Source organism: Alnus glutinosa, chromosome 11, assembly GCF_958979055.1.
Source record: "Alnus glutinosa chromosome 11, dhAlnGlut1.1, whole genome shotgun sequence".
Classification (NCBI taxonomy): Eukaryota; Viridiplantae; Streptophyta; class Magnoliopsida; order Fagales; family Betulaceae; genus Alnus; species Alnus glutinosa.
The window spans coordinates 15,530,724-15,544,107 of NC_084896.1; the positions used below are offsets into that span (position 1 = coordinate 15,530,724).

Here is a 13,384-nt window from a genome sequence, read left to right on the forward strand (position 1 = left end):
CTTCAGAACTTTTATTTTCTGATGTTTGGGGTCCTTCCCCCATTGTTTCATCAAATGGAAATAAATACAATGTTACATTTATTGATGCTTTGAGCAAATTCACTTGGTTATTTCCCATTCAATGCAAATCTGACGTTTTCTCAGTTTTCAATAAATTTCTTCTTATGGTTGAACGTCTATTCAATACTAAAATTCAACAAGTTCAAACCGATTGGGGTGGGGAATTTCGTTCTCTCAACACCTTTTTTTCATAAACTTGGCATCATTCATCGTGTGTCATATCCTCACACACATCAACAACAAGGTTGTGTCAAACGCAAACATCGACATATCATCGATACAACACTTGCTCTTCTTGCTGAAAGTCATGTTCCCAAACCTTACTGGGATGAGGCTTGCCAAACTCCATGTTATCTCATTAATAGACTTCCTACCACAACTTTGCAAAACAAATCTCCTTTTCAATAACTTTTTAATCGCAGTCCCGATTACAAGTTTTTAAAAATCTTTGGTTGTGCATGTTTTCCCAACCTTCATCCTTATAATCAACATAATTTGACTTCTGGTCTCAGCAATGTGTTTTCTTAGGATACAGCCACAATCGTAAAGGATATAAATGCCTTCATCCTCCAACTGGCCGTATCTATATCTCTCGTGATGTTGTATTCCATAAATCAATCTTTCCCTTTTCTTCTCCTTCCTCAGTGTCTAATCCTAACTTGCAGCCCTCCTGTACCGTCTTACCATCTTCATTAACTTTGCCAAAGCATTCTGTCCGACTTCCGTATACTGAATCCACTTCTGCTTCTAGTGTTGTATCTCCTACTTCCGGTTCTTCTTCTTCTCCATCCAGTGTTGCCTCTAGCTCCTCAGCCTCTCCTTCAGTCTCTAGTTCACCTATTTCCCTATCTCCCTCTCCCTGTCCTGCTATTCACCCTATTGTCACCTGTGCACAGAATCAAGTTGTGCTCCCAAGAGTTTTCACAGATGGCAGAATAAGATATCCTATCTCTCGGGCTTTACTGGCTGTACAAGATTCTGAATTTGTAGAACCTACTTGCTATTCCAATGCTGTCAAAATACCCGAGTGGAGACAAGCTATGCAGACAGACTTGGACTCTAGTTCCTCCTCAACAAGCTACAAACCTAGTGGGCTGCAAGTGGGTGTTCAAAGTTAAGAGAAAGGCGGATGGATCTGTTGAACGGCATAAAGCTCACCTTGTAGCTAAAGGTTTTCATCAACTGGCTGGCCTAGACTATGGAGAGACCTTCAGCCCGGTTGTTAAACCTACAACCATTCGGACAGTGTTGTCTTTGGCTTATTCTCATGGCTGGGACATGCGTCAAATTGACATTCAAAACGCTTTTCTACATGGTTTTCTCGATGAAGAAGTCTATATGTCTTGAAACAAGCCCCACATGCCTGGTTTGCCCAACTGAGCACCAAACTATATGATCTGGGTTTTACTAGTTCTAAGGCAGATTCATCTCTTTCTATTTTTCGGATGTCCTTTGCAGTCAAGGATCTTGGCAAGCTCAACTACTTCCTCGGTGTGGAAGTTGTTCCACTAAAATCTGGTCTCTTACCCTCCCAGAAACGCTACATACTTAATCTCCTCAAGCGTACAAATATGCTGGAAGCTAAGCCAATTTCATCTCCAATGTCTTCTTCAAGTTCTCTCTCAGCATTTGATGGTGAGTCTATGGACGATCCTTTGCTCTATCGTAGCACCATGGGATCTTTGCAATATTTATCTCTCACGCGCCCAGACTTGGCCTTTGCAGTAAACCGAGTATGTCAATTTATGCACAAGCCCACTAAACTTCATTGGCAAGCTGTCAAAAGGATACTATGCTATCTAAAGCACACGGTCTCTCATGGTCTTCTACTCACTCGATCAAATACATCTACACTTGAAGTCTTTTCCGATGCGGATTGGGCCGGATGCCCCGATGATTGAAAGTCTACTGGCAGATATTGTGGATATTGTGTTTTTCTGGGATCCAATCTGATTTCTTGGAGTTCTAAGAAACACCCGACGGTGTCCAGATCGAGTACAGAAGCTGAGTATAAATCGGTTGCCAATGCCACTGCCGAACTGCTATGGATTCAGTACCTTCTTCGAGATCTTGATGTCCATCTTCCTTCTCCTCCAAAGTTATGGTGATATAACATTGGAGCCACATACTTGGCAGCCAATCTAGTTTTCCATGCTAGAACCAAACATGTGGAAATTGATTTCCACTTTTTTCGGGATCATGTTGCTGCAAAGACTCTACAAATTCTGTTCATCCCCAGCAAAGAGCAAATCGCTGATGTTCTAACCAAACCGGTTGCTTCAAATCTGTTTGCATGGTTTTGCTCCAAGCTCAACGTACAAGCTTCCCCGTTGACCTTGAGGGGGGATGTTAAAGCACACGGACTCTTATCAAAGAGTCCGAGTGCTAAAGATCTCTTATCCTCAACCAAAGATAAGAGATAGCTTCTAGGTTTGAATTATAAACAAACCGGGTAGACTTAGAGTGGAACTCTAACCGGTTGTATTTGTTTAGATCAGAATAGGTTTAAATTAAGCCTATCCTATAGTGTAATTTTATCTCTCTGTAAACTCTTCTAGATAGAAACCTTCTCTGTCTCAAACTCTTGTAACCAATTCTCTATATATACAATTGCAAGCAACCAGTGAACAACACGGTTGAAATACAATTCAGATAAATCTTTTACATCTCAACTTCTATAATTTTGAAATTGTTTTGAGGTAAACTTATAAATGATTTTGAGAAATTCATATAAGTTGTTTCGGCTGTATTTGGAGAATGCTTGTAAAATTATTCTTCCGGATTGGGGGAGCAGTTATTTTTATTTTTTATTTTTTTCTTTATTTATGTAATGTGTGTGTGCATGTCTTTAATGATGTAGACTACAAGAAGCCTACCAGGCTTGGGACCATATGATTGTAAAACCAAGAAGGAAAAGGTTTTATGACCCGACACATTAGGCAAACATATGAAACGACAGAAACCCCATCTAGCGACAATTAGAACCCAAGTATACTTTCTTGTTCGTTCATTTCCTCTAATTAGGGGCTCTTTTTGTATACTTCCTGTGTACTAGGGTGCCCAAGTAAAATCAAGAAATAACAGAACTAAATCCAGAATTTACAAAATGGACAGAAATCTTTCACGATATGCGCTATCGACCCTTTCTTTTTGCTGTCTTCTTTTTGTTTGTTTTCTTCTAAGCGCTCTTAGCTATATCATTTATCTTCTTATTCATAGTCATTTTCTTTGATAAAGTCATCTTCCTTATTATGCTATGCTGTGTCTTTGTTCTCTTCTCTACTGGTCTCTTCTTTTTTAACCTCAGTATTATTTTCTTCAAAAAGGAGGAACTTGATTAGGCTACACCCAATTAATTGCCCTTCCACTGCATTTTTGGTGTCCTTCAGAAGTAACTTCTCTGATGATTGAACCTCATCTATTTCTATATGTGCCATTATTTTCTCTCAAACCTATTTTTAATGACCTTTTGTATTTTATCTGTGATATGTGTCCGTGCACACTTTGAGCAGTATATTTTTTAGGCTTCCAAAATACTTCCGTTGGGATTTAACCTGAACATTGTCCCTGACAATCAGATCTGAAAACCTTCAGGCAGCTACTACCAACCTTAATCTCCACTTGAAAAATATAATCTTATTTTCTTTCCTGAAGGTTTATCCACCCACAAAGTCATTGCAATTGCACCATCTGGCCACCACCAGGATCCAACATTCCTGTTGAGTATCAAATGATTTTAATTTATGAATTAATAGATAATTTATGATGTTCTTATGGGTAAGCTGAAAGCTTTTTTTGAAGCCTCGGTTGGGTTTGGGCGTGTTCCTTCTTCTCCAGCGAAGAAGAAGTCTGGGAAGAAAGGTGGGCCAGGGGTGGGTTTGCTGCACTTACTGGAGGGATTGGGACTATCGGTGAAGCTGGTGCGCCATCTTATGCGTAGGTGATGAGGTCGGAGGAGGCACCCACGGTATGGCTAGGGGACCCGTTGGGCAAGGATCTTATGGACACTGATTATCTGCTGGGTCTGCCTCATTTTAATGCCAAGCTTAGTTCCTTTGCTCGAGGCAAGTTAGCTTGCCATTCTAGTGTTGAAAACGTGGGGGAGGGCAGGTTGATTGGAAAGGGGAAGCTACAATCTCTCCTTTGGACGTGGAAGGGACAACTCATGAGTTTAGAGACTGAGGTGGATCGAGCTATGCTGAGTATTCTAGAAGGGCTAGAGAAGTTTGGGCTTGCCAATAAGCCCAATTGTGCTGGGCGTAAGAGCATTCACAGCAGCTTCCCAACCATTTTTCCTAAATATAGTGAACATAACCACTTTTTGATTCCCTATCAAAATACACCCTACAACAGATTCCCTTTACATTTCTCTATCTCATTAAATTTATTATTATTATTATTTTAATTTATTCCATAAACTAATTTTTTTTTTTTTTTTTTTTTAATTTTCTCTCTTTACTGTCTTCATCTTTTTCTTCTTCTTCTTCTTCTTCTTCTTCTTCTCTCTCTCTCTCTCTCTCTCTCTCTCTCTCTCCTCGGCCTTCTCTTGTCTTTGTCCCTCAAGCCTCTTTCTTTCTCTAGCTTTTTTATTTACAGAGTCACAGAGCTCCCAGCTAAAAATCCCACACGCTCCAACCCCACCCATCGTTTTTATATCAGCTCTTCCTTGTCTCTCAAAATATACCCCACCGAATCTGATCCCCTGCTCTCCCCCCTGTCATACCGGGATCTCAAAAACCCTAGCGGCCCGACGAAGAGCTCGTATATCGAGCCGTCGGCTTATGCCAACGTGATCTTCAGTCCGTTCGACGATGATCACTTTAGGGATGTTAACGGCGTCAAGAGCCCTAGCTAGAATTCGGACAATTCCCGGAGGTTTTCGAGATCGCTGGGCTCCTCGTCCTCGGCGGCGTCAAGCTTGGAGTACATTAAAATCACGGTGTCGAATCCACAAAAAGAGCAGGAGGCTTCAAATTCGATCGTGTCGGGTGGTGGTATGTACGTGACGTACTTGATCACGACGAGAACAAATGTGCCAGAGTTCGGAGGATCCGAATTCAATGTTCTCACAAGAAGAGTAAGGAAAATGGTGGGTTTGGACGAAGAAGAGTAACGGACGACCATGGTGGGTTTGGACGAAGAAAAAAAAAGAATGAAGAAGAAGAAAGGAGATGAGGCAGAGTGAGAGGAGAGAGAATTTTTTTATGAATTTAATCAAGGATGGGAATGCTACAATGCTTCCCAATGCATTGGGAAGCACTGTTGCATTCCCAAGGAACAAAAAAATATAGGGAAGCTGCTATGGGTAGCTTTTTGTAACTTTCTTAAAATTTTTCCTAAAATTTAGAGAACAGAACCCTTATAGGAAAGCTGCTGTGAATGCTCTAAGAAGGTAGGGAAGAGATAGGTCTCAAGAGTGAATCTAGGCCCTTGTGTAATCCCAAACCCAATACTGAGCTTGTGTCCTTGCTGAGTATGGGCGTGAGTTGCGGGGTCACTAGCTCTCCCAATTATTGTTCTGTTCCGCTGGAATTTCCGCCGGAGGTGGTTCTTGTCCCAAAGACTGTTTGGTGATGTTTAGCTTGATGGGTCTTCTCTGGCAAGGCCAGAGGGTGCCAGTGGCCCTATTTTGGTTATGCCGTGTGTTAAGCCCGTAGTTAGCCATTGCAGAGGGTAGTGGTTGTCTCGGCGACTATGAATCTCAATGTCTGGCAGGCTAGGTCTTCTTCGGTGAGGACATATATCGCTAGTGGTCCTTTCTTGCTTTTGCCGAATGGTCTGCTCGGAGCCCATACCTTGCCAGAGGGAGTCCTAGTCACTACGATCGCCAGTGTTAATGTTCAGCAGGCTGGGTCTCCTTTGCCAAGGTATGTTCCCGCTGGTGGTCCTATAGCACAGTCATTCCAGCCGTGGGTTCCTCTTTGGGTATTACTCGGGTAACGGGGCATGATTCTTTCAAGGGTTTCTGGGCTGAGTTTGAGTTGGTGGAGTCCTCTTCAACCTCTATGGTGCCAGACAGTGGGGATTAGCTAGGCTCGCAAGATAAGATGGGTTTTGAAGAGGGCTCTTCAACCTCTATGCTGACTTGAAGCGTTTCCCCGGCAACGGCGCCAAAAACTTGTTGGACCACAAATGGTGCAAACCCAAGTGTAGGTTTTCGCAAGTAATAATTCTCGGTAAGTACGAGGTCGATCCACAGGGAATGGTAGATACTAAGTAAAATTCCTATTATTGTGCAGAAAAGTAAATTGACTTGATTTTTCCACTAAAAAGTGAAGCAATGGATAAATGATAAACTAAACTAAATTAATAAAAAGAAAAATTAAAAGAAAACACTAAGGTTTCAGGGATCCACCTAGGAATTTATTACATATTCTTGAGACATAAAATAAAATAGATCAAACATGGGTTGGTTGAGAATTTGATTTCATAAACATGACACAAAAAATTAAGCATTCAATATATTTTTGAATCATAACAAATCAAACAAAGTAAGCATTTGATATAAACAAAAATCATAATGAATCAAAATAAACTTGTTTCATTAAATTACTCTCAAATAAAAATCAACCCCAAATTTAATCAATAATATAAGAGTATCAAGAATACATAATAAAAATACTAGGCTTCACCCCTAGCCTTAGCTAGAGATTTAGCCGCTCAAACAATAAAATCGGTTTAGAGCCTCCATAACTGCACTCTCCTCTGGCTTCTCCCCCCTTCGCTTCTTCGCTTCCTCCTTCGCTTCTCTCCTTTTTTCTAAGACCAAAACATGGTATTTATAGTGCTTGCGAGGTCTTTTAGGTACTTTCTTGGTAGTCCAGCTAAGGAAAGAATTAAGTCTTGCTTTAATTGCACAGCAGCCCGAGTATGGAAATAAATCAGATCTTGAATATGTGTGACTTGGTAAAAATTATGGAAAGATATCATGTAAAGTCATTCTAATTTGTGCTCCACCACGTCCATCACCAGGTATATATGGAAAGAATATGAACTTGTGCATGGAAGGCAATTGGTTTGGAAAGAAATCTGCTTGATATGGTCCCCTTGTTGTACAAATCCTTTGAAATTCCAATCCAAGTAGGAAAAAAACACCAAATTCGCACAGATTTGCGCTCTTTTATTGCGGGGCAATTTGGGCATAGTAAAAGTCCGAAATAGGAAAAACCTATTTCAGACTTATTTGTTGCATTTTTCATTAGCTTTCCAACGCCACCAAATTCAACGCAATCCAATATTTGAGCTGAAAGTTATGATGAAAATAAAGTGACGTACTCAATCTGGATTTTTTTCCTAAATAAAAGATTTTGTCGACTTCTCTTTTCTTAAAGTCAAATTTGATTTAGACTTTAAATCTTTCCAAAGTGAGAATGCCGACTTCATTAAAATCTTGGAATTTGAAGGATTTTCTTCCAAAACCTTTTGCCAATAATGTGTAGAGCTGCTGCCTCAATCTTATTTTCCAGCTTCTTTGTCAATTCCACCAAGTGGTCCAGTCGCTTGAAATCTACAACAATTCCTACAAAAAAGAAATACAATTCATTGCATTTATATCAATTTAAGCTCAAATTTAATAATTAAACATTATTCCACAATTAAGTATTAAATGCAAGAATTATGACAAAACATGGTATGATAATGCTTATTTTAATAGAGAAAATATGCACTTTTAAGCACTTATCACTCATGATCCCTGTATCGTGTCTCTTGGGCTGCTCTTTGTATTGGCTTCATCTAAAGAGGGTGATCAAATTCTTGAAGAGGAAGGTAGCACTGGTACTTTGTGCCTTGGGGATGAGTCTGACAGGGATGGAGAGGAAGGTAAAGTTGGTACTTTGTGCCTTGGGGATGAGTTTGATAGGGACGGAGAAGGCTATCTACTTTTTCTTTTGGGTTCTTATTCTCCATATTTAGTGGGTGAATCGGGAAACTCTGATTGGGGTGTGTAGTGTGTGAAGGTGGGGATCTTGTGTGAGGTACATGAGGATCAGCTTTTGGCCCTCTTGACCTTTCTTGAAGAGGAATGCTGGCTCGAGGTAATTGCTGCCCTCTCCAAACGTTGTTCGAAAGCTAGAAGGGAGCTCAAGAATTTGGAGTCTTCAGTTAACTACGATGCTTTTGGTAGGTGCTCTAGTTGTGGTAAAGGCAATGTGAGGGTATGTCCTGTGTTTTTATCAAGTTAAGGATTCTTTCCTGGAATGTTAGAGGTTGAATGAGGGGAGTAAATGTCTGAAAGTTAGAAATTTGCTCAAAAATTAGAAGGTGGGCATTGTTTGCCTTCAAGAAACCAAGCTTGATGCTATGTCACTTAGTATTGTACGCAGTTTATGGGGTTGTACTCATGTGGATTGGTGCTGTTTGGATTCCAGTTGGGGCTTCAGGGGTATCATGATCATGTGCGAAAAAGGGTGGTGGAGAAGGTTGTTGAGTGTGTGGGGGTCTACTCCCTGGCTATTTCCTTCAGGAACGTTGCTGGTCATTCCACCTGGGCCTTTGCAGGTGTTTATAGCCCTAATTTGGATAAGGGATAGAAGGCTTTTATGGGATGAACTAGCTGGCTTGCTCTATTGGTGGAACTTGCCTTGGTGTATTGTCACTCGCTTTCCAAGTGAAAGGTCAAGTGCGGCTCGTTTATGTTTTGCCATGATGGAGTTCCTTGATTTTATTTCTGATCAGGGTCTGATGGACCTTCCTCTTGGTGGTGGTGCCTATACATGGCCGATTTCATGTGATCTCCCCGTGTGGTCCAGGATTGATAGATTCCTTATCTCTCCAGAGTGGGAAGTTTTGTTTATGAGTTTAAGGTTTGTTCTCTGATCTCTGAGGGAGGGTTGGGTATCAGGAATTTGATGGTGTTTTATCGTGCTCTCTTAGGTAAATGGTTGTGGCACGATGGGCTTGAGAGAGAGGCTTGGTGGAGAGTAGTGTAGGACTCTAAATTTGGCAGTTTATGGGGAGGGTGGTGCTCTCTTGAGCCTGCATGAGTCTTTGGGGTGGGGTTGTGGAAGAATATCAAGAAAGGGTGGGAAATATTTTCCAACTTTACTAGATTTGAGGTGGGGGATGGGTTCATGATTAGCTTTTGGCATGACCAGTGGTGTGGGGAAGCGGCTCTAAACGTAGCTTTCCCGGTTTTATATGGTCTTGCTTGTGCGAAGGATGCCTCTATTGTGGCTAATTTGGAGTTTTTGGGTGGTTCCAACGAATGGAACATGGGCTTCACTAGAGCAGCACATGGTTGGGAGGTAGGTGTCTTTGCCTCTTTTTTTTCAGGTGTTGCATTCCATTAAAGTGAGAAGAGGATGTGAAGATAAGCTATGGTGGAATCCTTCCAAAAGAGGATTGTTCAAGGTTAAATCCTTCTACTGCTCTCCGGCTTCGTATGAAGGTAGCAGCTTTCCCTGGAATAGTGTTTGGCAGACTCAGGCTCCTTGGAGGGCAACCTTTTTTGTTTGGTCGGCGGTTCTAGGCAAGATCCTTACCTTGGATAATCTTAGGCCGCAACACGTCATCGTGATGGACAGATGTTGCATGTGCAAGAGGAATGAGGAATCTTTGGACCACCTTCTTCTTCATAGCAATGTGGCTTCCGCTATTTAGAGTTTTTTTTCCAATTGCTATGCCTTGAGGTGTTATTGATCAGTATGACTGCTGGTGGTCCTTTGGCAAGCCAATGAGTGTTATGGTGTGGAAAGTTGCGCATACGTGCCTCTTTTTGTGTTTATGGAGGGAAATGAATGATAGAAACTTTCAGGACAGGGAGAGGACTATGGGGGAAATTATTTCTATGTTTTTTGTATCTTTGGATGTCAGCGTATGTGTCTCATTTCTCGATTTGTTTTAGTGACTCTTTTTTGTTTTGCCCTTTCTAGTTAGGTAGTTCCTTTGTATACTTCCTATGTACTTAGGGGCGTCTTACGCTTTCAATGAGATTTTTTTTTTACTTATCAAAAAAAGATTGGGAGGTAGGATATAATATGCTTTATAGATGAGTTGAGTTGGGAGCATACTTTGAGGTACTGGAAGTTGAGCAGCATTGTAGGTTTTTTATGTTCAATTTTGCAAGAGAATAATTTTCTGTAGAAGAGCATTTGGTGTGCAAGAACTCGCTCTATGATCTCTTTCCTTGGGACACAATTTGACGGATGATAATTTGCATTACACGAAGAGTTGTATTCTTAGTTGGTGTTACACATGCAAGGATGATCGAACTGATGATCATTTGCTCCTCCATTGTGCTGTTACTTGTGACTTTGGTCTTTGGTTTTTAAACTATTTTGGATGCATTCGCTTATGCCTAAATCAATGCTGAATTAGCAGAAGTTCAAGGGTGGGTGGAGCCAAGTGACAAGCAGAGAAACCTCTTCATGTCTTATGTAGTGCATTTGTTGAGGGAAACAAAAGGGCTCTTGAAGGTTTAGAGAAGGCCATGGGAGAAATCAAGTCGATTTTTCAAAAAAGTTCTTCTCAGATGGGTTTCAGTCCACCTTTCATTCAGCTGTTTGGTATCTTTGTTTTGTCTCTTTTTTTTCTTTTGGCTAATTGTCACTACAGGGTTCTAGAACAGATTTACGTGGTTTATAGGACATGCATTGTTGGGTTTTAAGCTTTAGTCGGTCATCATTTTATTTTATGAAATCATGCTTGTTTATTTATTGTCTAAGAAGCTATTTTTGTAGGTGGTGGATGGAACATTCATGGAAGAACCTGGGTCTGGTACAGTAGCCATTATTGGAAACAAAAAGGTCTCTGTTGGCACATTGGACTGGATTCGAAGGTAGTGTAGTCATTTGTCCTTTCTATTACATGTGGCAGTGCTTCGCTGTAGAAAATACCGCAATCCTTTTCATTGCATTCTGGTTTATAGCAATGGATATTCATGTATGACATATGTCCTAGCCCTGTATGGATTCTGCACTGCGTGCCATCTGCTATTCTGCATCTACTGATTGCTTTGTGACGTTTGTTTCTTCTTTTCTTCTTCTTTCTCTCTCCCTCTCTTTCATTTTTTTTTTCTTTGCCTTGCAAATACTACTATTCTGTCACATTTTGTTTGTCCATCTTTTAGATCCAGACTATTTTACAAGACCATTCTATTATTGCATTCAAATGACACTGTTAAAGTTCTTTTTTAAAGATTTCTTAACCTGTTCAAGTTCAAATAAATTTTCTATTCCTTCTTAAATATAATGGGGAGCTTGGTAAGTTGTCCTGGACTCGTCCTCTCTCGTCTCTCCCTTCTTCACTCTCTCTCTCTCTCTAGTGGCGGCACGTGAAGTCGCGTTCAGCTACGTCTCAACGCCGGTTCGCCTCCTTTCAATGCGTAAGGCACTGGCAGTCAGGGATCTATTCATCGTCTCCTTTCTTGCGGACTGGCTCTACTCGCCGGTGTTGATGTAAGCGGAAGCCCCTCCATTTAGAGAGCGGCAGGCTCTGGTCCTCAGTTCTTGGTTCGGTTCTTGGCGTGAAGGGTAGGCTTCTGTTGGTGTTCTCACGGTTTCGTCCTTATCACCGACATCGATGTGAGCGGCGTTGAAGAAGCGCTTGGAGCGTCTGGGTTTTCTGTGTGAAGGGGTTATGGAGTGGTGGTTTTTTGTGGAGGCAAAGACCTTTGTCTTCTCAATGAAGGAAGTTGATGTGGTGGTCCGGTTGGAAGAAAGAAGAAAGGGCTTCACCGGAGTAGTGCTTTTGGGCGTCCAGTGCACTATTTGGCTGGTAGAGATGGTGGAATTAGCACTGCGAAATCCTGGGGTGCAGAACTTCGTTAAATCTTTCTGCGAGGGTCTGCAGGTCTTGATCGTGAGGTGAGGTGGTAATAGGGCTGGTCGTTTTTTGAGTTGGCGGTATTTGCAGAGGGTGGCCGGAAATGGTTCATTCTCCTGCCCAAGGGGAGGGGTTGGAGCTGGGTTGCATGGGAGCTGACCAAGGCGGTGGCCTTTCTTGAAGCCATTATTGCTCCCTCGGTTACGTTTGTATCTCCTACGGCGGTGAAGAAGTCTGGGGCTGAAGGTTTGGCCTGAGTTGGGTGGGGGGAGCTCTGTCGTTTGCGGTTGTGCTGTGAGCTGAAGCTAGGATTAGGATTACTGAGATTGAAACTTCAACGGCAGGAATTGTTAGTCCGCTGGGTATTAAGCAGTCCTTTGATGGAGTTCTGTGGGGTAATCTGTTTGTTTCTTGTTTGGGGTTTGCTGAGGGTTACGTTGCTGTTGCAGATTTTGGCGTGTCTTGCTCTCTCGAAGCTGAAAATGCAGGGGCTGGCAGTGCTTCTGGAAACAGGAAGAAATTCCTTCCTTTTAGGGCTAGAAAGGCCAGAATTTTGGACTTGAGGTTGGAGGTGGAGCAGGCTGTGCTTAATGTTTTGTGTGGGCTGGAGGAGTTGGGCAGCTTCCGTTGTGGGCCTCCTCGCAAGCCAAAAGGCCGGGTTTTCCCTCTTAAGCCTAGATTGGTTTTTAAAGCCAAACCCAAGTCGGTTTTGGTCTCTGCAATTCCGGAGATGGGTCTTGATTCTGCAGTTCTGCGTGTGTCCTTTGCAGGATTGTTAGCTCTCTTCACTGGAGACGTCTCTGAGTTAGGCATTTTCCGGTGGTTCTTCTTCTGGGGAGGCAGAGCTTGGTAATAGACTTCGCCTCTCTCTCCCAGTGATGTCGGAGTCCAGGGTGACTACATACCCATGGGAATCCAAGCCGCTTCTGAGGTATCAAAAGCTGAAAGGTACGCAGCTGAACATGTCCTTATTCGCAGAGTCTGTGGCAGCGATTAGCGTCCCTCCTTCGTCTATGGGTCAACGTTTTCCCCCGTAGGCTGGGGCCATGTCTGCGCCAGTGCATCTTTGAGTTGCGATAAGAAAGCCTCTTCTTCGATGTGGCTTCCTTCTCCCAAGCGGTGTGGCCCTTCCTACGACCGGTCAGTCTTCGCTTGGTGACGTCGTTGGTCCTCTATCTTCACCTGGATTGGGGAGGTCTCCCCAGCCCCATATGAGGATGTGAAGATGATGGGTTTAGGTGCCCCTCTTCATCTGTCGCTTTCTTTTGAGGTAGGTGAATCCTCGAGTGGAGTTAATTCTAAAGGAGTGGCTTGTTTTCCCGGGGCTGAGATAGATGCTAGGTTCTGCTATCAAACTCTGGGCGTCTCCCACAAGGGGAATGAGAAGGGTTTTTTTGAAATTCATGGCTTAAGTTGATGAGGAGCAGCGTCAAAAGGTTTTAATTTCCATTCCTAAGGTTAAAGGGAGAAGGGAGTTGAATAACTTAGAGTGTTAGGTCAATTTTGATGCTAGGGGCTATGCTTCTAGCTGGGGTATAGGCAAGAGGGCCCGTGCCATGTT

The 13,384-nt window shown here is 42.4% G+C and overlaps 1 protein-coding gene across 1 annotated transcript in view; it reads left to right on the plus strand.

The window, feature by feature from the left end:
* The window catches only part of LOC133881687 (copper-transporting ATPase PAA1, chloroplastic), a 71,916-nt gene that overhangs the window by 39,189 nt on the left and 19,343 nt on the right, over positions 1 to 13,384 (plus strand). The window contains exon 13 of the mRNA XM_062320687.1: positions 10,740 to 10,837. Coding sequence (XP_062176671.1) covers positions 10,740 to 10,837 — 98 coding nt within the window. The remainder of the gene's footprint in view (positions 1 to 10,739; positions 10,838 to 13,384) is intronic.